This window comes from Sarcophilus harrisii, chromosome 2 (genome assembly GCF_902635505.1).
Source record: "Sarcophilus harrisii chromosome 2, mSarHar1.11, whole genome shotgun sequence".
NCBI lineage: Eukaryota > Metazoa > Chordata > Mammalia > Dasyuromorphia > Dasyuridae > Sarcophilus > Sarcophilus harrisii.
The window spans coordinates 522182541-522206148 of NC_045427.1; the positions used below are offsets into that span (position 1 = coordinate 522182541).

Consider the following 23608-nt stretch of genomic DNA (forward strand, 5'->3'; position numbering starts at 1 on the left):
TTAATTTTTTTAAAGCTAGATGCTAGTTTTTTGTTTGTTTTTGCATCAGCCTATCTAATGTTTGATTAGCATTAGATAATGCTCTCCTATTTAAAGTCAACTTTATATGCAAATTTAGTAATTTCTCCTCTTTGGGTTTATCTGTAAAAAGAAGAATTTGAACTAGTTGATCTCTAAGGTATTTGGCAGTTCTAAATACAGATAAAATAGCCTTGTGGAATGTGATTACTAGGGTTCCCTTTTATAGAAATGCCTCTATCACTAATGCCTGAAAATCTACAGTCAAAGATTAGTACCATCACCATTCCGTGTATGTTTTCTCTTCCATTAAAATGTAAACTGCTTGGACAATTTCAGAGAAGCCTGAAGAGACTTACATGAACTGATGCTAAGTGAAGTGAGTAAAATAAGAGAACAATCAACACGGTAACAAGATTATACAATGATCAATTCTGATGAATGTGGCTCTTTTCAAAAATGAGATGATTCAGGCCAGTTCCAATGGTCTTCTGATGGAGAGAGTCATCTACACCCAGAGGGAGGATTGTGGGGACTGAGTGTGAATCACAACATGGTATTTTCACTTTTTTTGTTGTTTGTTTGCTTTTTGTTTTCTTTTTCTTTTTTTTTTTCTGATTTTTCTTGTGCAACATGATGGTTGTGGAAATATGTATAGAGGAATTGCACATGTTTAACATATATTGGATTACTTGTCATGTGGGGAGTTGGAGGGAAGGGAGGGAAAAAAATTTGGAACACAAGGTTTTGCAAGGGTGAATGTTGAAAACTATCTATGCACATATTTTGAAAATAAAAAGCTTTATAAAAATCATTAAAAAAATTTTTAAATGTAAACTGAGGGCAGTGACTATACTTGTAATCCCTAGTGCTTAGCACAGTGTCTAATAAAGTAAAAAAAAATGTATAATAAATGTTTTTTAAAATAAATTAAAGGGAAAACTCAATGGGACAAGACATTTTATAAAAATGACTGATATGAATATAAAATGCATCAATAAAATATTTTTAAATGAAATTTAAATTTTAAAGAGACTTATGCCTCAAAGATAAAGGAGTAATCCTCCACATCTCTTTTGCCTACTTAATATTCGTTTAACATCCAAAACTAAATCACCTGAAAATAGCATTTTTTTTTTTAACAACAGTTGGAGTCTTTTTCTCCAGGAAAGTATTTTATAGGCATTGAATGAATGAGTGAATGAAAAATTGCTAATCATTTCATGATTTAAACAAACAGACATGCCAGGTACAAAACATTCTGACCATAGTGAGAGAAGAAAAGTTGAATGAGAATAAAAGAAGCCCCTTTCCCTTTGTATCAAAGTCATGATCTATAGAAAGTTGATGCATTGAAGCTAATCGCTCAGAGACCAGAGAGCCAATATCCTGCTAAGAATATCTAAAGGTCACATACTGTGTGACTGGTTCCTATAAAACATCACAAAAAGAACAGTTATTTATTTTTCATTAGGTTCTTTTTATCTGAGGCACTCAAAAAACTTACCATCTCGAGCTTCCCAGACCTCTGAGGCAGAAGTATTTCTAGGCTTAGAGCAGGAGTCCTTAATCTTATTTGTGTCACAAATCTCTTTGGTAGTCTTGGGTGAAACCCATAGCGCTCTTCTTGAAATAATGTTCTTAAAAAATTGAAGGAAATGCTAAATTTCAGTTAAAGGTTTGATTTTTTTTCTTACCATTGAAGTTCCCAGGCTTCCCAAAACCTATCCATAAACCTCAGGTTAACAATTGTCTTAGAGAAAACTGAGGCATAAAGGTAAACCTGACTTTTTTAAAGCCAGGAGCAAATAAATCTCCAAATCCCAACCCCCTGCTTTAACAAAAGAGCAATAATTCTAGAAGATTGTTCAAAGTGTAAATTAGAATAGGATAGAATTGAATATTGTGTGGCAAGGAACTTTATATAATAATAAATGCATGGTTGAACTAGATAACTTTGTTATCTAGGCTAACAAAGTTATCTAGTTCAACCATGCATTTATTATTATATGTATTATTATTAATTATTAAATGTTATGATTAATCAAAAATTACTATAATAGTGTTCTGTTTGGGACAGGAAATAATTTCTATTTGGATAACCATCCCTATCATTTTCTAGCTGTATATCTTGACAATCTGAAGGGGAGACCCAAAAGAGTAAAACAGGGGTATTTCCAGGAAGAAAAGAGGGATTTCAGAACCAAAGGTTATCTCTTCAAATATGGAACAATTTAACCTCTGGAATATTTGCATACAAATGAACAAAAACGATAGACTTATACATGATAGACACTTAAATGTTTGCTGAATGCATGAATTAAGAAAAAGAAATTTTTAAAAGGGCTCAACTGGTCTTATCCCAACCTCTTGGAATCCCCTTCCTACCCTCTACTCCCATTCTGGGATAGATTCAAGTACTGTATCCCATTATGCTTCTCCTATTGTTCCTGTTAATAATTTCCCCCAATTCCATCTAAATTACTTGTTATTTGCTTTCTACATATTTTATATTTACTGGCTACTCATGCCTCTTGACATTTAAATAGACTTATTCTTGGAAAGTAGACTTGGATCATTTTCTGAATCCATCCTTAAAGTCAGTGTTTGCAGAGTTTGGTGTAATCTTCAAGAACCTATAGTCATCCTCATGCCATTATAATGGTCCATCTTTGTTGCTATTTTTCATTTAATTTTTATTTGTAATCCAAAAACATTCATCTTACATATTTATAGACATTTTTTGGTTTTGTCTTTGTATTCTCAGCCCTTAACATAGTGCTTGGCCCAGAGGAGGTACTTAATAAATAATACCCCTTTTGGACTACTCCTGAAATTTGAACTAAAACTCACAGGTTGGGTTCCCAGAGGAATGGTGGCCTTCAAGTTCTAGGAGACATCTTGTAGAGAACCCTATCTACTGAGCTTCTCACTATCAGCCAGTAAACTCATTTAGCTTTTACCAAACAAAGGCATTTTCTAAGATGGCATAGTAAGAACAATTGTGACAAAACATTCCTACCATAAATCTGGGGCAAATTCTCCCACGAATACACACAGCAGCAATGGAAAGAGTATATTCATAATTACATAATTACAGTATGTGAGGAGCATGTGTCGGATATTTTTGTGGCAAAGGAGACTCATAAGTCTTGGTAATTCAGGAACTGGAAGTTCTTCCTCTTCATACAGCCTCTTGTTGGTTTCCTAAAATCTTTTCTTTTCTACAAACTGACCCTATTGCCAAGAATCATATTCCATAAGGCTGTTTTCCTCTTGTGTCTGTCTGCAGCATTTCTCTGTCCCCACTGGATTCAATCTTCAGTACCTCTGATGATATAACTAATGGGAACTAGAGTTCAGAGTAGGAGAGAAAATCCATTCCCCTTGTTGCTGCCCTTTGAAATAGGCACAATGATCTTCTCCACAAGTGCTTCCAATTCTGAAACTCTAAAAGGGCTAGCCATTAAATTGTGGCCAACCTTGTTGCTCAACTATTCCTTTCTTGTTACTATCAGAGAATTGTTTACACTTCATAATGAGGAGTGCATTTATTTTGCTTATATATTGTTTTTCTATCAAATAAGGGGAGGAAATTCCACTGTTAGTAGTATATGTTAAAGTGCTGAACTGAGAATTTCAAGCAATTTTTAAAATTGGAAATTAGGAAACCATCAATAAAAACAAACATTAAAATAAAATAAAAACCTAATAATGTATAAAGATGCAAATACCAAATTATTCCTGTTTTATTAAAATTCTATAAGATTTTTTTTAACAATAGCTTCCAGTCCCTTTTCAGTGAATCAACAAGAATTATGTGACTATTACTTGTAAGTTAAAAAAATAAAATGAAATAGTCCTTGTCCTCTATTTGGGGAGACAACATATATGAAAAGGAATTTATGAAAGAAATTTCCCTCCATGAGTCACTTTTCCCTGAAAAGCTGCTTAGTTCCTGAAACATTCTGTATGTGGCCCCAAATAATAGCCCATTTTGCCCTTTTCTGTGGCTTAAGAGTAAGAACATAGTTCCTCTTAGGTCTTTTTTTGATTCCCACTGCAGTTAGGGTCAGAGTAAGTACAAAGATCAATTGCTGATAATGAACTTGCTGACATCAACAATGGGGCCAGTTGAAGGTGATCAAACAATGTCCTCATCCTGAGTGACCACAGCAGGACTTTCACTCAAGGCCAACCTCGATAACCCACTTGGAGCTCAATTGCAGGGAACTTCTGGGGATTTCTTTAAGTTACTGACTCTGCTCACCCTGAGACTGGTTGACTTAGACAGTGTCCTCTAGGGTCACCTAGTTGGGCACTAGAATACTTTTAAAGTAGAAGTTTCTCCTAAGCATGTGGTTTCCAGGTTCTTCACCTGCTCTTTCTCCCCTATTCCTACTACCTCTCCAACCCTCTCTCTTTTTTATCCCATAGAATAGTGCTTTGGAACTCATTCCCTTAAAATCCATCTTCCAGGGAAAGATCAGAAGCTTGCTGATTCTAAATTGTTGATGGATGTATTTACATTTTTACAAGGATAAAAGCCCTCAGAATTCTAGTTCCCTTTGAGACACAGCTCAAGTGTTATCTCTAATCCTTTATCTTTATCCCCAGGCTCCTCACCCTTTCCTTCTTTGCCTCTTAAACTCTCTCCCCAGTTACTTCTCATTTATTTTGTATTTACTTCTCTAAGTAGTGTTGATTGCCTCTCTTAATATTTAAACTTCTTTAGGATTACTTTTGTTTCTGTACTCGCAGAATCTAGTTTAGTACCTTGCCCAGACCAGGTACTTAATCTTAATGAATTAAATAGAATTTTAATTCATTAAGCTTTCAGGATTAAAGTTCCTAAACAAAATTTGAAGAATCTGGAATGCAAATAACTAAGATTTTGCCAAGAGTAGGGGACCTCTACTCTATCTCCATATTCACAAGGCTTAGACTATCAGGTTCTCTTACAATCCAAGCCCTGTCTCCTACTTAGGGAAAACCGAGTTTCTTTACAGAGGGTTTCTGAAACAGGCATGTATAAACTTATTTTAAAAAACATTTTGATCACCATGTCTCAATATGATTTGTTTCCTTGATAATCTTATGTATTTCATTTTAGGCACTTAAAAATATTCTGAGAAATCTATCATTTTCATCACAATGCCAAAGGGATCCCCATACTGAAAAGGAACATTGTAAATTTAGTAGAATCCGCATGGTGAGAATCTTAATGCATTCTTAGCAAAGCCAAACACCAGGCAGTAAAGAAAGAGAGATGCCCACAAAATGAAAGACGGACACAGGGAATTCTGCTGTGATCTTTGTTGGACTTAGATTTCCCATCTCCTCAGGGCCCCAGAAAAACTGGGGCATCTACCCCACCAGTAGAGTTTGGTGGGGAGTTTTTGTAGGGTTCTTATCTGGTTCTAGCAGGACCAGGCAGAGGGGAAGGGAGGAGCCTGGATCTAGAGACTGGGTGCTGATTCATGCAAGTGTGAGGATTCTTGATGAATTGGAGGTCAGATGTTATGAAAACTACGTGACTCAGTGGTTTTGAGCTTCCTTGCAAGGTGGGAAAGTTACTAGAGATTCCTCAGCAACTTCTTGCTCTTTGTCTTATTCATGAACTTTATCATTAGGCAGCCTTTATTTTAAATTTCTACCCAGGAGATAATAGGCTAAACTAAAAGCCTTAGGAGTTAGCTAATTAGGTCTGTTTTTGCCTCTGACCAATTTGTGTGAATGTGTGTGTGTGTGTGAGTATGTGTGATATAAATATATCCAATATAAATCCTCTGTCTCTAAATCCAGTGCTCTTCTCATCAAAACATACTGTTTCCCATACTTTACCTCTAATTCTGTTTTACTTCAAGACACATTCTGTACCAACTAGGAACTCTACAGTATAATCTTGATTGTGTTGTTTTAATGAAATTCAATTGAAATATTAGTCAATCACGTCCTTTGTGAAGAGCATTGTGCCAAGCACAGAGAAAGATTCACAATTTAAATTGATGTTTATTATCCTGTTCCCATGGAGTTTCTGTATGGGTATGACAACATAAATAGCTACTTTATAAAACATAGTAATAGTATGGGTCAGTGACTTCTATGCAAATCTTTTCTTAATATTACAAGTCAACTTTTTAAAAATAGCTGTTGTTCCTACTACCTTCTAATCACATAATTAATACTGAAGACAATTTTTTCAATGAACAGGTCTATCTCTTTAATGACTCATTACCAGGCATTTCAATCATGAATAAGTACTCCACAGAGTATTACTTGACCTAGGTATCTATGGGAACTAACCACTTCTTTGAAGTAGGGCAACTAACTCTTGAAGGGGATGAGTTCACTTCAGACTGGCTGAATGTCATTATAATTAAACTCTCAACATTAGGGCTGGTCTTTAAACTGTCCTCTTTATTATTTTTTAACCCTGTGCCTCACTCCCAGCCTGCCTGGGGACATAACTGGGCAGTTAGTAACTGATTTTAATAAAGCTATTAGCTACTGAAGCCTCCATCCCATCCCTTTATTCCCCAGTTAGGCTTTCTGAATAACAATTTTGAACTAAGATTCATTAGAAGGCATTTGTTTGAACCACATTGATTCTGTATCTGATTCGAGTTACATACTTCACCACATCTTCAAATAGCACTTTACTTTTTCTTTGTGGGAAAATCTTCCCAGAGAATGACTTGGTTTTATTCAAATCCTGTCCCTCCAAACATAGCAGTTATGAAACCAAGGGAACTAAATATCATAACTTCAACATTTTAATTTGTTTAATTTGAAAACAAACCGGAAAATGAAACTTAGAATGGATACTTTGGTTCTTCATGTTTCCTCCAAGTTAAAAATGACTTAAATATCATAGATCCCAGAATATTCTTTGATCTGCTTTCCCTATGTTGATTATCTACAAATTTATCCTATATGTAGCTTGTTTGTACAAAGTTGTTTGTGTGATGTCTTCTCTACTAGATTGTAAATTCCTTGAGGACAGGAACTGCCTTCTGCTTCTTTTTGTATCCCTTGTATCCCCTTTGTATCCCTTGTATCTTTTTGTATCCCTTAGTACAGTGGTTCTCAAAGTGTGGTGCAGTGAATCCTGGAGGGTCTCTGAAATCCTTTCAGAAGGTCTACAAATTCAAAATTAGTTTTTTTTCTATTTATTATAAATATCTATTATGTAACCCATATAAACAAAAACTCTTTGGACATATTCTCAATAGTTGTTAATACCATAAAGATACTGAGAAAAAGAGTTTGAGAACCACTGTCTTAGTATAACATATGTCAAATATTATGTTTCTAATGTTTACTGATTGACTGTGTGACTGAGATCTGCATTAGAGTACACATTCAAGCTTTGGGGCAATTTTCTTTTTTTTTTTTTCTTTTTTTTTTTTTATTTAATAGCCTTTTATTTACAGGATATATGCATGGGTAACTTTACAGCATTAACAATTGCCAAACCTCTTGTTCCAATTTTTCACCTCTTACCCCCCCACCCCCTCCCCTAGATGGCAGGGACCAGTAGATGTTAAATATATTAAAATATAAATTAGATACACAATAAGTATACGTGACCAAAACGTTATTTTGCTGTACAAAAAGAATCAGACTCTGAAATATTGTACAATTAGCTTGTGAAGGAAATCAAAAATGCAGGTGTGCATAAATATAGGGATTGGGAATTCAATGTAATGGTTTTTAGTCATCTCTTTGGGGCAATTTTCTTTGTCTTCTGGGCCTTTGGGGGAGGAGGGGATGGTAGTAGTGTTTCACTACTATAAATCATTCTACTTCTGGTCCTAGTCCCTTTTCCTCTTTTTCTCTGAACATACCAGGCAAAAAAATCTCAGCCTGGCATTTGTGAACTTTTAAAAATAATTGATAACTGAATTTCAATCTAATTGGATTCCTTTTTCATTCTATGTATCTTATTATTTTTTTTTTTACAAGCATTGTTCTGTGAGAAGGTCCGTAGAGTTCATCACATTGTCAAAAGAGGCCATGATACAAAAAAGTTAAATACTGGTATAAGCGAGTTTTTACTTTTTTATTTTTTATATTGTGCCACTTTGATGAAACTAGTACATGTAATAAATTCTTTAGGTTTGTGTAACTGAAACTGTGACTGTGATCAACAGGAAAATCTTTAAGGAGAATTTTCAGATGATGCTATTCAGAGTTTTCCTTCAGCTATCTTGATAAAGGGATGTTTAAGTTTTTGGTTTTGCAAATATTATAGTCTTGGTACAGCAAAGACAAGGAAACAGGGAAAAACCTTCTTGACCATGTCACAGAACCAAGGCATTGATTGTAAAGAATCCCTGAATTTTCCTAGCCATAAGGTTGGGAAACTGAGCAAGGTTTTCACAAAGTGCCCTCCCTAGACTGGAGAGGCTACGATGAGGCACTTAACAATTTTATTAATTCTCTAGCTAACCTAACTAGTTTCAGTAATTAGAGTATTATTAGAGGATTGTTGATTAATAGTAGCTCTTGAGTCAGGAAAGACATGTTCTAGTAGATGTGTTTCTAAATAGACAAAGAGGCACTGTTAAAACCGGTTGGGTCAATGAAATGAGCTGTAAAACTCATTAAAATTACAAGATTTTGCCTTTCAAAACTTGATTTTTTTTCTATACTATTGTTCATGTTAAAATTGACTCCTTTTCCCCACTTTTCAGGCCTTTGGGATTTTTATAGTAAAGCAGTTGAGTGATGTAGTAGATAGAGTTCCAGGACATGAATGCAAATTGTTCCAGACACTTATTACCTGTGTTACCCAAGTTACCTGTGTTTGCCGCAGTTTTCCTCATCTATAAAATAATTTGTTGAAGAAAATGGCTAATCACTCCACTATTTTTGCCAAGAAAACTACAAATGGGGTCATGAAGAGATGGGTATGACTAAAACTGATGGGGTAAGGGGTTGCAGAAACACTAAACCCCAAAATATATTGGGGTCCCAGGATTCTCTCCATATGGGTCACTAAATATTGGGATTTGGGGATTGGATCCCAAAAATATATTGGGGTTTTGGGCTGGTGTTCAAGATATCTCAAAAGAATGTGTAAGTTTAGACCATCTCTAAATCAAGTGGCAAAGATTTTATGTCACTGATGGCAAGCTAATCCTAAAAGGACTTGGTATCCTAAAAGAAGTTAGGAAAGAAGTCTGGTACCAGTGAATTCTTTTATGGGAGAAAAATAACCTGGGGGGAGGGGTTGACATCATAAATTGGCCTTTTGATTGGAAACGGTAACGATGTGGGGTCATGGTAATTTTGTCAAAGCAAGGAATTTAACAGGGGTCTACTGTACCAAAGGTCCACTTAATGAGACAATCCTGTCAGTGCTCTTTCCTGCTTGCCTTAAGAGTGACCTGGACAGTAATTCAGGCCCTTTCTTGTTAATGCTCCTTCCTGTGGTCCCTGCTATCAAGGACCAAGGACCCTATCAAAACAACTCAGCAATAACATTTTCATAGGATTGTATAAAGAACACTGGATTTGGAGTCAAGAAATCTGGATTCCAATCCCAGCTTTCCTCATTATCAGAACGACATTGGGTAAGTCACTGAACTTTTTTGGGTTTAAATTCCCTCATTTGTAAAATGAAAAGGTAGGATTAGATGTTCCTCAAGGTTCCTTTTAACCTCTAATTACTATTATGCCATTTCATTTTCCCCCTATCAAAATCTTCCTATCTAGTAGATATATTTTCACCTGAGTGTGAATGGAAATCATGGGTCCTTTCCCCAAAGTTATTTGTTAATTAAGTCTGACATCTGTAGACGGAAAGCTATAATCTGGGAATTATTTCTGATTATTTCAAAAATTGGTGTTACTGAATGTAGTGAAAAGAACACTAATTCCAGAATCGAAGGATCTGGATTCAGATCCTTTCTCTGACCTTACTTGGATGATCCTAGACAAGGCAATTCACCTCTGTGGGCCTGAATTTTTTTCTTTTTAAAATGAGGAGATTGACTTAGATGGCCTTAGATCTCTATCAGCTTTAGATCTAAGGTCCTATGACTATGAACTGAGAGGACACAAGAGTTGGACAGTTCCACTTAGGTTTTGTCACTCACATAATATTGGAGTTTCAATCACCTCCTGGGTCTTTTCCCACCTCCCACTATTCAAATAGTTATAACAAGTAAATGTTTCTTCTGCTTGCTACTCATTGATGCAGCAATATGAGTTTGGCTATATATAGTTGTTATGGGCCAGAACTTGAAACAAGATCTAATGCTTATGTACTTAGTTCACACCTTTAAAAGAGTTCACACATTAGAGTTCACACCTTTCACACCCTTAAGAGTTCACACCTCTAAAAGAGCATATAAAGGACAAGCCCACTGAAGCTCCAGGAGATTCAGAGGCAGGATTCAGTATGGAATTCACAAGTCCAGGAGATTCACAAGTCAGAAGGACAAGCCCACTAGAGGAAGAGCCCACTCTCGGAGGCAAGACAGATTCATTCCAACTTCCACCTTTGTGCTGGCTGGAGACATTCAGAGAAAGAGAGACTGAAAATGGAAGAGATAAAGGATTAGGGGCAAGAGCTCTCGGAATGAAGGAGAGAGATAGGTCTCTAAGAAAGCTAACCAGGCTATTTTGAAGGAGACAATGAAGGATCTGGACTTTAACACCTGGCTGCATTTGAGATGATTATTGATCTGAACTGAAAGGAGGGCTGCCATCAGAAGCCCCCCAAGAAACCTGCTCCCAGAGAACAATATATTTTAGAGAAGAGAACATTACATATAGTAATAATAATAGCTAACCTTCCCATAATCCTTTAAGGTTTGCAAAATGCTTTACACACACATTTATTATCTCATTTGATCCTCACAATAGCCTTGTCAGGTAGATATTATTATTCTCATTTTACCATTAAGGAAAATGAGGCTAAAAAAGTTAAATTACTTGCCTAGAAGAAGACAGTATCAGCTGAAGGATTTGAATTCAAGACTTTCTAAAAACCTAATACTGTCATAAAAGCCAAATGGGAATATTTCTTAAAACAAATAATACTTGTCTCAAGGAAATACATAGATAGATGTAATGTTTTAAAAGTTGCTGGGTAATTTAGCCTTTTTATTAATTAGGCTAGCCTGCTTATTGATAAAAAGGAACTCTCAGATGCCAAAGACTCCTTGTGGCGATGGGCTCACAGTTTATATGCCTTTGGAAGAGTAAAAGTTCCTGAGAGTGGCAATCCATTCTGATTGGTTAACAATGAAAGAATTAATATTATAATGGAATGTGGACTCAAATGCAAAGAGATCTAGAGGAACCTGACTTGGATCTTCCAAGTCTTGGGCAAAGACTTGTCAATTTCCATATCACCTGTCTACAAAAGGGAGAATCAGCATTTTCCCAGACCTGAAACCCACCTTCCCACAGGAGAGAGAGCCTTCTCACCTGCATCCTAAATAATCATGATTTTTAATCAATAGAATTAGAATCCTAGCTTTGCTACTTTCTACCATGTCTGATCTCAAGGAAGTTCTTTTACCTTCTGAGTCATCTTCTTCTATCCAAATGAGAAATAGGAATAGGATCAGATGAGGATGCAGCCTCAGGAAAAAAAAAAAAGAGACCTATTGAAGTCCTTAAAAAGGCCAAGGTCTCCATTGCATCCAGAACCATCTCCAGTCCTCCTGATCTGTATCTGGTCACTGGACCCAGATGACTCTGGAGGGGAAAGTGAGGCAAGTGACCTTGCCCAGCCCTCCCTCCCTCATTTAAATCCAGTTCATTTGAATGTCATGGCATCCCTTGCCTGATATGATGGTCTTCTTGGAATACAAAGAACAAGCCACAATAAGGATCAGATGACCTTTAAGATTCTTTATCAGGTTTAAGTCCTGTGATATTAGGAATAATGCCTACATAAATAGTTTAAACTAGACTTTCCTACGCAAGGGAGAAAGAGTGAAGAACTAAACACAATAGGGGGAATTATGTCATAGAATTTATTTTATGTGTCTGAAACCTGAGAAGCAACTGTCGGTTTTGTCTTATTTTATTTTACATTTCCTTTTTTAAATATTTTTATTTTCTTGGTTACATGTAAAACAATTAAAAAAATTTTTTTTTTAAATTTTGAGTTCCAGATTCTCCTTCTTCTTCCCCACATGCCCTCATTGAGAAGGCCCATGTGAAGAACAACTGTTTTAAAGGAATTTGGTATCTAAGGCAGTAACCAAAGAAAGCATTGGAGGGGGTAGGGGAAAGGGGGTGGCAAATGATCTTGAAGTTGAATGAACTAAGCCTATCTTTTCCTCCTTCCTTAGAGATTTCTTACCAGCTAACCATCCATAATGCTCAAGCAGATAAAGGTATCTTTCAGACCAGGTTTAAAAATTAATTCCAACCTGGGGAGAGGTCCAATTTGGGAAAAAACTTTGCCTTTCCACACTGTCCTCTGAGGCCTCCTCAAAACTTTCTCCTACTCCTCTCCTCTGAACCTTTGGGATTAAATTGTCAGGAAGGAGGCCACTAGAGTCAACAAGATTTTCCCATTAATAAGCCCATGTCAAGCCACTGATTTATTGTTTTATTCCACTCTGAGCTGATTGCATATCCCCAGCTGAAAAACTGGATGGAAAGAATAGAGTAGAGGGATTGAGCATAAGAGCTAAAATGTACTTCTCTTTTCCCTTTACCTGCCAGAGGAGAGTCAGCATCTTGGGATCAGAAGCCCCCAACCAAGGACTTGAGTTTGCCTTGAAGGTTACTGAAGCCAGACTTAGGAATTTGTTTATAAGACTCTCCAGGGTCTGCAGGGATGGGATGGGGATGATCCTAAATTTGAAAGAAGGAAAGGGAAGGAGGAAAAACTAGGTTTGGTAGAAAGAAATGGAAGAAATGATCCATGACGGTAGGGTGTCTGGGAAGCGCAGAGCTGAAGAGAGCTCCAGGCCTGGGTCAGAAAAGCCCGAGTTCAAATATGACCTCAGATACTTATTAGTTGTGTGACCCCGAACAAATCACTTTACCCTGTCTGCCTCAGTTTCCACATCTGTAAAATGAGCTGGAAAAGGAAATGGCAAAATATTTCAATATCTTTGCTAAGAAAATCCCAAATGGAGTCATGAAGAGTAGACTATAACTGAACAACCACAAGCTGGGTGGAAGATTCTCCCTGCCCAAGCTCCCTTTGGCTTTCCTCAGGGAGATATGGAGTCTTTTAGTATGGGACTGTGAGATTAGTCAAGCTCAGCAACGTGCTCCTAAGGAAGCGCTGCCCTGGGAGGCAGGAAGCTTTTTAGGATTCTGATGACAGCTGCCAGGTCAGGCTCTGGGGCTCCATTCAGACTCAGCCACTCTCTTTAGTATGCATCCTCCTCCCTTTCTTTAGTTATTCATCTTCAGCTGTCTGGGATATGGAATGTAGTCTGGTTCCCCCCTAGTTCTCTGCTTTGTTTCAGAATTTCTCCCTTGCGTAGGAAAGTCTAGTTTCAGAAAGTCTAGAACTGCTCTTCCTGGGGGGCAGAGATCACCCCTTCTCCTTCGCTTTTTTGCTTAGTTATTACCAGAATCTTGTTTCTAAGTTTGATCTTGGGGGATGAAAGGGAAAGGCAATCACTGGTGTCAGGACTCCACCAGAGCTTTACCCATAAACTCCCCTACCACTCGAATAAGGGGAGGCAGGGGCCCGCTTCTGTTGTGCTCTGGAAGTGAGATTCTGTTTGGGCCGGTGTCTTTGGTAACCATTACTTCAGCTCTCTGGCTTGTGTGGTTCCGGTGAATGCTCATATTCTCCCAGATAACAGAGCTTATTCTTGGTGGGGGAAAGAAGCCTACTTGGCTGGCTGCCCCCCAAGAACATTAGTTGATCCCATTGGATCACTTGGGTCCTTTGAGATTTTCTGAGGAGGATCCATACATGAAATTCCTTTATAATGATGTGGATAGAGGACAGGACTGAGGCCTTCTAGGTAGGCGTTCCCTGTTAAAACAAGCCTACAGGTATTTATTGAGCATCCCCACAGCTTTGGGTGACATAAAAAGAGAAGTAGAAGAACCTGTTCCTTACTTCCCAGGAGTCTGGGACTTAGTTAAGAAGATAAGATTTGCATAGATATATCTGCTAGAAAACAATTTAATTAAAGTCAAAGAGATTATTAATACTATAGAAATTCAGTGTAAGAGCAAGCTGAGAAATAGCAGAGTATTGGGGATAAGGGAGGGGAAAGTTACACAGAAATTTGGACCTAAGGAGGGGATTGAAGGAATGGGTAGAGTGAAAATAGATGGGGAGGAAGGCAAGAATATCTTAAAAAGGAAAAATGAGGAAGCAAATGTCTATAATGCAGGGAAAGGAAGGTCAAGCTTTCACATGATTATTTGTTTATCATAGTTAAATTTGGGCCAAAGAGAGACATCATTTTGCCTGGCTGTATAATAAAATCCATCTCATGATATGTTGCATTGTAATAGAGATCTACTGCAGTTAATATCCAATCAAATTCTCGGCATTGTGGAACATCGCCATCTTAGCATCATCTGCTGTAGGGTCTAAAATTAGGGCCCTTAAAAGCCATCTAGTTCAATAGGCTCATTTTATAGTTGAGGAAACTGAGATATAGAAAGGGGAAGTAGGTGGCAGGGATCACACAAGTAGTTGAGCTAGGATTTAAACCCATGTTGGCTGCCTTCAAGTCCAAGACTCTTTCTGTTGAAGCTGTATGGGGTATGTCTTTTTTTTTTTTTCTATGAGGTTCTTTTGGATTCCTTGTCAAGATGGGTGAATGAATTAATTTATCTGATAAGATGTAATGAAAAGATGATTAGATTTAGAATTAAATTGTTCTGTTCTGGTTATAATCCCACCACTAACTAGCTGTGTAACTTTGGACTTCACTTCTCTTAAACTTAATTTCTTTATTCATAAAATGAAGGCCACTGGACTAAAGTCCAGAGCTAGAAGGGACTTTAGGGACTAAGTGGTCTAGGGTTCTTGACCTGGACGCTATAAACTTTTTTTTTTAATTTTTTTTGATAAATATATGTCAATAGAATTGGTTTCTTTATTAATCCTATTTATTTTATTCATTTGAAAAAATAATATTCTCAGAAGAGGCTCATTGGCTTTACCAGACTGCCAAAAAGGATCTAACACAAACATTATTCAAGCCTGATTCCAATTCAGCCTCTTATTAAGGAGGAAATGGAAGCCCCTCCAAAAATAATTCAATTCCCTAGAATGATTTTGTAACTTGTAAGGTCCCTCACAGCTCTAAATTTCTATGTTTTTGTTGAATGATGTCATATACAAGAGCTGGTTTTCCTGTTCACTTCTTTCTCCATCTTGAGATAATGACACTGACTCATGATTCTATTTGTATATGAAGTCTTTTCAGCATTATAAGTTTCTAAGCTGTTAGGGAAAGGCCTCTTCTATTTCTCTCTCCATCTCAACTAAAGGCATAACTGTTGACAAATGTGGATAACCTGATTCCTTCATTTGAATAAGGGTATGAAAAAATATATATCCCATTCTAATTCTGAGTTGGATAAGGATGCATTCTCTTTCCTCCTACCTTAGCTTCCTTTAAAAATAATCTTTAACAAGAAAACCCCATATGAGATCATAAAGAGTAAGACATGACTGAGCAACTGAATAATAGCAACAATCTCTCCTGGCTCACAGTACTCTGTATACAGTTAAGTGCTTAGCATGCTATGACCACAGAAATACAGGATTTGACCTAGAAGGAATCTTTGAGTTGATCTAAACCAACCTTCCCTTATTTTATAGATAAGGAAATTGAAGGTCACAGAGGGAATGATTTACCCCCTCCCCCAGTCATACAGCCAGGATTTCAGGTTCTCTCACTGGATCCAAACCCAGCCTTCTTTCCATAGTACTTTGCCCATGAAATTTGTTAATTGAATATTACTTTACATATTCACTTAGCGCTTTTCAACCTTCTTGTTTTTTTTTTTTGTTTTGTTTTGTTTTACTTAAGACTGTTCTTGCCACTTAGAATTTCCTCCCTAATTTAAGCACTTACCAAAATCTTTCCCATGAAGCTTTGTTCAACTATCCCAGTTGGAAAGTGACCTCTCCCCCCTCTGAACTCCCAGGACATTTGTTTCCATTACTCTTTTGTCTCATAAGATATTCACACCCATGAAAAAATAATTATACTAAGTGCTTCCTCACATCTCCCTAGCCAGATCTTAAATCCTTTAGAGTAGATACCAAGTGGGAGATGGAGTAGAGGAATACAATCCTTTTGCATCATATTCCAATGGATCTGTAGTCTCCTAGGTGGCTATTTTCCTTTCAAAGAATAAGTGATAAATGTTTGTTGATTTGCTCTAGAGGGTAGTTGTATGCAACTACCCTCTATTCTATAATTCTATATTATATTACATATTATAATTAATTCTATAATTCTAAGTGAAAACACAGTTTTTTTTTTCTACTACCCAGATAATTCAGTTAAAAGTATACTTAGGGATTTTACTGTGTAATTTGAGCACATTGACCAGACTTCCATTTTCCAGTTTTTCAAGCTCACATGCTACTGCTACTGCTACTTATAGGACTAGAGAAGGGGCAGAGTCAGGTCCAAAAAAAAAATGTAATAGTCAATATCCTAACTTTGAAGAACAGTTGCTCATTATGACCAGATAAAGGTGAGAAATCTCTGGAACATAGCTAGGCTGAAAAATATTCATGATAGCAGGAGAATTTATAGAGCACAGAAGTTGTCATTGGGGTCCAAACTAAATGTTAAAGGAGAATTTTTTTCCTGAGGTCAGGTATCTTTAGCCCAGAATAAGAACAAAATGGTGGCTTCTTGTTGATAAGAGAGTAGTGATAATTCTTTAAAAAGGAAGAAAAATTCTAACAATAAAAAAAGAGGACTATTTGCTGATGGTTCTCTCTGACTTTTAAGCTCCATTTTGGGTGTGCCTTATTTGACTTATGGCTGTGATACTGCAAGACAAGAACTGAACATTGAAACTGTAGGACCATTTCTATGAATTGGAACAAAATGCAACTACTCTGGAGCAATGTTTATTCACCTGAGTTCTATAGTAACTATTAAAGTTGCTTTCCTTAGATTTGTATGATTATTAATCAGAATTACAATGAGTTTTATAGTTGGATAATTAAACAAATGACTTATTAATAAACTAAACCAACTGAATTAATCAAGATTTTAAAAAAATGCATCATTGTATTCCAAACTAAGGATATTAATGCCTTCCCTTGTCTGCATCTCTTTATGGAAAATTTTCAGGTACAGATCATCCTGATAGACCTTTTTTTTTTTTTTTAAACCACATGATAGAATAGTTGCATAGTAAAAACAAAGCTAGACATAAAGTCCAGTAAACCAAGTTTTAACCCCAGTTCTGATACTTATTACCTATATGGTCTTAGGCAAATCACTCTAACTCCTTGGATGACCACCTCTGAGACAATGAACCCTAATTATTGAGTATTCATTTTGAGCTATCCCATCACTCCCAGGCCAACTCCATACCATGCTGCCATCTCCTTGTACTCTTCCCTCCCCAGCCTTCTAATACTTGTTCTGAGAACAGTAATCAAATCAACACTATTGTTCCTGGAAAAAAAAAATGACATTCAATTACCCTCTGACTCTAATCCTCATTCCCTCTGATTTATTTCCTCTCTGTCTACTACTCCCTTATATGTGTTGTCTTCTTAAATTAGAATGCAAATTGCTTGAGAGCAGTGACTGTTTTGTTTTGTTTTAGGTTTTTTGTGTATATTTCTATCACCAATCTTAGCTTAGTGGCTGGCACATAGTAGGAGTTTAATAGATACTTTTTAAAAATTCATTTATCTTGTTTCCTTATTTGTAAAATGAAAAGATTGTATTACATGGAATTTATTTTTTTAATACTCTAAATCTATGATGCTTTGATGCTGGTTATTCATGTTCTAATTTTTCCCTTTCTCTCACTTTGATCTATACAAATGATGAAACAGTAGACAATGAAGATTTTAAAAATTATTTTTAAAGCCTTTAAGCTTTTTACTGGCCTGGTCCACATTGTTGGAGAGAGTATCTTCATCAATGAAATCAAAGTCATGGAAGTATTAGAATAGAATTTATATCGACTTTTTTTGAGATTTATGGGGAACTTTTGCTTTTCTAATGTTCCCCACATGAATAGGTCAAAACTTTATGCATTGTCTTCCATCCATTTTGACTTTCAGAGCTCTTTGTGCATGTTCTTTTCACTCTGAATAAATCTTGTAAGAAAGTAAAAGAAAAGAGGAGATACAGATAGAGATTGTTTTTGTTTGGGAGAAGTGTGGGAAGTAGAAAAGAGTAGAAATTATTTTAGTTCTTTTTCTGGATTTCTATTAGTATATCTTAATTGCATACTGACTGCTGATGAATGAATATGGGTGACAAAAGCTCAAGATAACCCTTGGAGAGATATGGAAAGAAAATGAGAAAGAAGCATTAGATTTAGTCTAACTACATCCCATCCTAATTCTGAGTTGGATAATGCATTCTCTTTCCTCCTACCTTAGCTTCCTTTAAAAATAATCAGATTTCTTTGCTTGATGACCCCAGTGGAACTGTTATTTCAAAACAACAGATCAATTGGCTTCATAATGTGTTCCTAGAAGTAAGAAAAAATAACAATTTTTACAGTTATTTAAATTGTTGTTAAATATATATTCAATTCTAAAAAGGTAACATACATGAATATCTGAACTTATAAAACAGAGGCTGATAATTCACATTGAAAAAGCTTTGCTTTTATAAAAAAATTCCCAGTGGGGTTCATTTAGAGAGCTCTCTTCTAACCTTTCCAGTCAAATGAATTTTACAATTTGTTCAATTCATGAATGCAATTTTTGACAGGTTTTCAGGAAATTTTTTGCTGAAATAGAAATATAGCTATATCATTATTATTTCATGATTCATTTTTCAAGCAAAAAAATCCTTGAATATGTACTATTTTCATTTTATGGGGCAACTGTTTTGATCGCTGTTGAAAATAAACCCAGAATTAGAAGGCATCTAAAGAACTGATTTGATGCCAATTTGAAGGGGGGGGAACCTTTCCCTATTAAACAATGCACAGACTTTCTTTGCCACTCAAAATACTGGTGAAAACTCAAAATGAGAAGCATTCAAGCACATAATGTTCTATAATGAAATCAGCCAGTCGCTCCTTCCTCTGGAAGGGAAAAAAAAAAAGTTGAAGTGGGGGAGGAAAGTTAATGAGCTCAATAATATGCATGCTAAAAAGAAAAATTAACTGGTCCCACTTCACTTGTTTTCTGATGTTTTTTGGCTCTCATCTACCTTTCAGAGTCTGAATCCAGGGCTCCTCCTTCCCTCCCTCCCTCCCTTTCCTGCTAGCCTTTCAATTAGTTATAATTGTGTGTTATAAGCTTGTACATTGCATATGCACATCCTTTCATGTAGAGATATTGCTTACTGCCAACAATTATTGTCTGCCTGGTTTGAGTGTGGCTAGAGTTATGTTGAATTCAGAGAAGCCTACTGACTACCAGTAGTGTGCCTCCCTCTATGTCAAAGTGTTTGATTGGGACTGGTTAATTAGAGAGTGGTTTACAGGTCAAGAAGATAGAGTAATGATTTGTGAATTGTATAATGTAGCATCAAGAGACAGATTATATTGTAAAACTCTGATTACCACTGGAAGAGTTTAAAGAAGGGAAATGTCTTTGGCCTGGGTGGGCTAGAATATGGGCAGCATCATAGAACAAGTGGGATATGGACTTGGATCTCCTTGAAACAAAGGTCTATTTTTTAAACAATCTCCTTCCAGTGATGTTGTCTGGCTATGGATCATAGAGTGACAAAGTCTGAAAAGAATTTAAATTGAGGGTCATCCAAAGGGCACATAATGGATATGAGTAGGCAGCCACACATTACCAACCAAGAAATGTGAAGATGTACTATAAAGGGTATTATCAGAAACATCAATAATCAGAAAAGATGGCTTATCATGTCATAGGAATGACAGATAAGACACAGCTTGCATATTTATTTGATATGCATTGCAGTATCATAAGATGAAAGAAAGCCTTTAAGATGTTGGATGGGTTCCCTGCAGAAGATGGGAGGACATTGGCAAGAATCCCACAAGATGAGGGCACACGTGAATCAAACAAGCTCCAATACAGGATAGACAGAAAATAATTAACATAGAGAAGGCACTAGGATTAAGAAGGGTTGGGAAAGGCTGTAGAAGGTGAGATTTTAGTTGGAGGTATGGAAAGCCAGGAGGCAGAGAAGTGAGAGTATTTTCAGGCATGGCAGATAGTCAGAGAAATGCTCAAAGAGAATCAGACTATCTTGTTCAAGGAAGGCCTATGTCACTGGATCAAAGAGTACATGGTCAGTTTGACCCAAAGTCCAGTGCTTTTTCCAGTGTATCTTGCTTCTCCCCTAAAAAAAATGACTTTCTAGCCTAAATATCTATTGTGGCTGGAATCTAATACTAGTACTACTTTGTGTCTTCTCTTCTGGTACTTTTTGGTTGGACAGCTCCAATAAGAGAAACCCAGTCCTGGAATGGAAGGATGCTATATAGTTCTCCTAAAGACTGTCAAAAACTGAACAACAGATTCTTCTGTGGGTGGTGTTTGAATGGGAGCCTTATGGGAGAGAGCAAAGTAGAGTAAAACAATCAGAACTGCTATGGAGAGCACTGTATGAGGCTCGAAGGAGCAGAAGCTAATTTTAAAGTGGCAATGTTAAGAGGAGGTAGCAAGTATTTAGTGCTTTAATGAGGTTCTGTAGAGGAATAACCTTTTGAAATTTTTACTAAAATTGTGTGGGGTTTTGAGATTACAGTGATTTTCTTGTATATCTCCTCCTTCCTTCCCTTCCCCCCCAAATCAGCAGTCATTTATTTAGCATTTACATTGTGCCAGGCACCTTGTTAAACATTGGGGAATATAGGGAAAGGCAAAAAATAGGTCCTACCCTTAAGGAGCTCACATTCTAAGGAGGAAGACAATTTGCAAACAACGTGTACATATAATATATACATAAAGAAGGTAGATAGAAGGTAGGTAATCTCTCAGGGAAGACATGGATGTTAAGAGGGATTGGGAAAGACTTGGTTCAGAAGGAGGACATTAAGTTGTCTTGAAGGAAACCAGGATGTAAAGTTGAGGAAGGAGAGCATTCCAAGTATGCTGAACAGTTCCTGAGAATGCACTGAATCAGAAGGAGCAATGCTTTATTCAAGAAAAGGAAAGGATCATAGAGTACATGAAGAAGAATAAAGTTTGAGAAGACTGGAGCAGTAAAGTTGAGTCAAACAAAGTTAAGCTAGATTAAGAGTCAAATAGGGATTTTGATCTTTTGTAATAGTGGATTTATCAAATAGGGGAGAGGATCAGATCTATACTTTAGGAAGATCCTCTTTGGTAGCTAAGGAACGGATGAATAGGGAAATATTTGAAGCATATTGCACTAGTATGGGAGGGAAGATAATGAGGGTCTATACGAATATGCTCCTAGAGTCAGAGGAGAGAAGGCAAAAGTCATGAAAGATGCCCTGAAAAGAAAATCTAAAAGATGTGGGAACAGATTAGATACAGTGTGGGAAAGGGATGAGAGAAAGTGAGGAGTCTAGGATGACAGGGATTATAAGTGTGTCATCTGGGAAAAATGGTAGAGCTTTTCACAGTAATAAGTCTGAATGAGGGCAAGTTTGAGGGGAAAATCAGTTTCATTTTGGACACATTGAATTTATGGTATTCAGTTCAAAATGATCAAGCAGACATAAGACTGGAGATCAAGAAAGATATTAGGTGGGATAAGTAGATTTGGGAATCATTTGAAAAGAGATGATTGACTCCATGGGAGCTAATGAGAGCTCTAAATAAAGCAGTATAAAGGAGAAGAGGACTCGGGATGGACCTTCGAGAGCCACCCATAGCCAGTGGTCAAGAACTAGATCAAGATCCAGGAAAGGAGACTGAGAAGGAGCTTTCAGACAAATTGAACTACAACCAACAGGAAGCAGTGTCAAAAAAAATGGAAAGAGAAGAGTTTCAAGGAAAGGAGGGTGATTTACAAAGCAGAACCTGGCAACTCATGCAACAGTTCAGTTTTATGATTTCTTTCAACTGTTTTCCTATACAAAGCCGAGCAAATCATTAACTTTTCTAAGCCACAGTTTCCCCATTTATAATCTCTAAGCTCTCTTCTATTTCCTATTTGATCTTTTCAAAATTCTACAGTTGATAAAGGATTTTCTTATTTATGCTTTTATTAATTAATGAAAACTTGCTTGAATTATAATCTTACATTTTAATGTGCTTTGATAGAAAATGACAAATGTTCATTTTTGAGATATGCTATAATCCAAACTTTTCACTCTGGCTAACTTGAACTTTCTTTCATCTCTTTTCTTCTTCTCCACCATTATTTTAGGTAAATGAGATTTTATGGAATGTTGTGTATTTTTTTTAACAGTATAATTCCAAACGGTATTTACTGCCTTATATGAACATCACCTAGGAAAAGTGTTGGTTTGATTCTGACAGGAAGAAATTAACTAGTTCCATTTGTTAATTTATTTTTTAATAAACATTTTAGTTCCTATCCTGTAAAAAGCTATGTTAGAAATTCTGAGGAAAGGATTCAATTTTAAAAAAGCATTTATTAAGCACTTAGGTGGCTCAGTGAACAGAATGCGAGATCTGGAGTCAGGAAGACTACTCTTCCTGAGTTCAAATCCAGCTTTAGATACTTACTAGCTGTGTGACTCGAACAAGTCACTCAAGGAGCTGGAGAAGAAAATGGCAAACCATTCCAGTATCTCTGCCAAGCAAACCCCAAATAGTGTCATGAAGAGTTGGAGATAATAGAAACAACTCAACAATACTATGAGCAAGAATCTCTGAAAGGTGCTGACTCTATATAAATACAAAAAGGAAGGAGTCACCTAAGGAGCTTGTCTTCTACTGGTTACATTGTACACATAAGTAAATACAAAGTATATTTTAAATTTATGAATTTAAAGAGAAAGCATATGCTAACTAATGGAGAGACTGAGAAATTGTTAGGAACTGATCTTAAAGGAACTGTCAATTAAGAGAGGCTGTGAAGGAAGATCAGTACTAATGGTGGAGGAGAGTTGGGAGATCATTCATGGAAGTGGAAAATGGAATGCTATATATGGGGAATAGTTAATAGGCTGATTTAATGAAAATAGAGTTTATGAAGAGATATAATATAAAACAAAAATGGAAAGGTAAATGGGAGCCTAAAATACCAGGCTGAGGATTTTTAAGGTATTAGGGAACTTCTGAAGATTTTTGTGCATCTAATAGTTTAGATTTAGTTAATCAGATTTTCTAGAACAAGTGACATGAATAAATCTGTGTCTTATAACTATAAATTCGACATAAATGCAACACAAATGTTAAGGATGAATTGAAAAAAAAGAAAAACTGAAAGCAGGGAGATAATTGAAAGGCAATTGCGATTTTCTATAAGAGAAGGGGAGAGCCCAAAGTGGAGAGGTGGAGATCAGAGAGGATGTTGTGGAGGTAAAAACT

The 23608-nt window shown here is 36.4% G+C and overlaps 1 protein-coding gene across 1 annotated transcript in view; it reads right to left on the bottom strand.

Annotated features, from left to right (window-relative positions):
* Window positions 1-1284: 1284 nt before the first annotated feature.
* LOC116421025 (collagen alpha-1(III) chain-like) overlaps window positions 1285-23608 on the bottom strand; it is a 53233-nt gene continuing 30909 nt past the window's right edge. The window contains exons 4-5 of the mRNA XM_031949348.1: window positions 18576-18672; window positions 1285-1658 (exon numbers count right to left, since the gene is read on the bottom strand). Coding sequence (XP_031805208.1) covers window positions 18660-18672 — 13 coding nt within the window. The 3' untranslated portion in view covers window positions 1285-1658; window positions 18576-18659. The remainder of the gene's footprint in view (window positions 1659-18575; window positions 18673-23608) is intronic.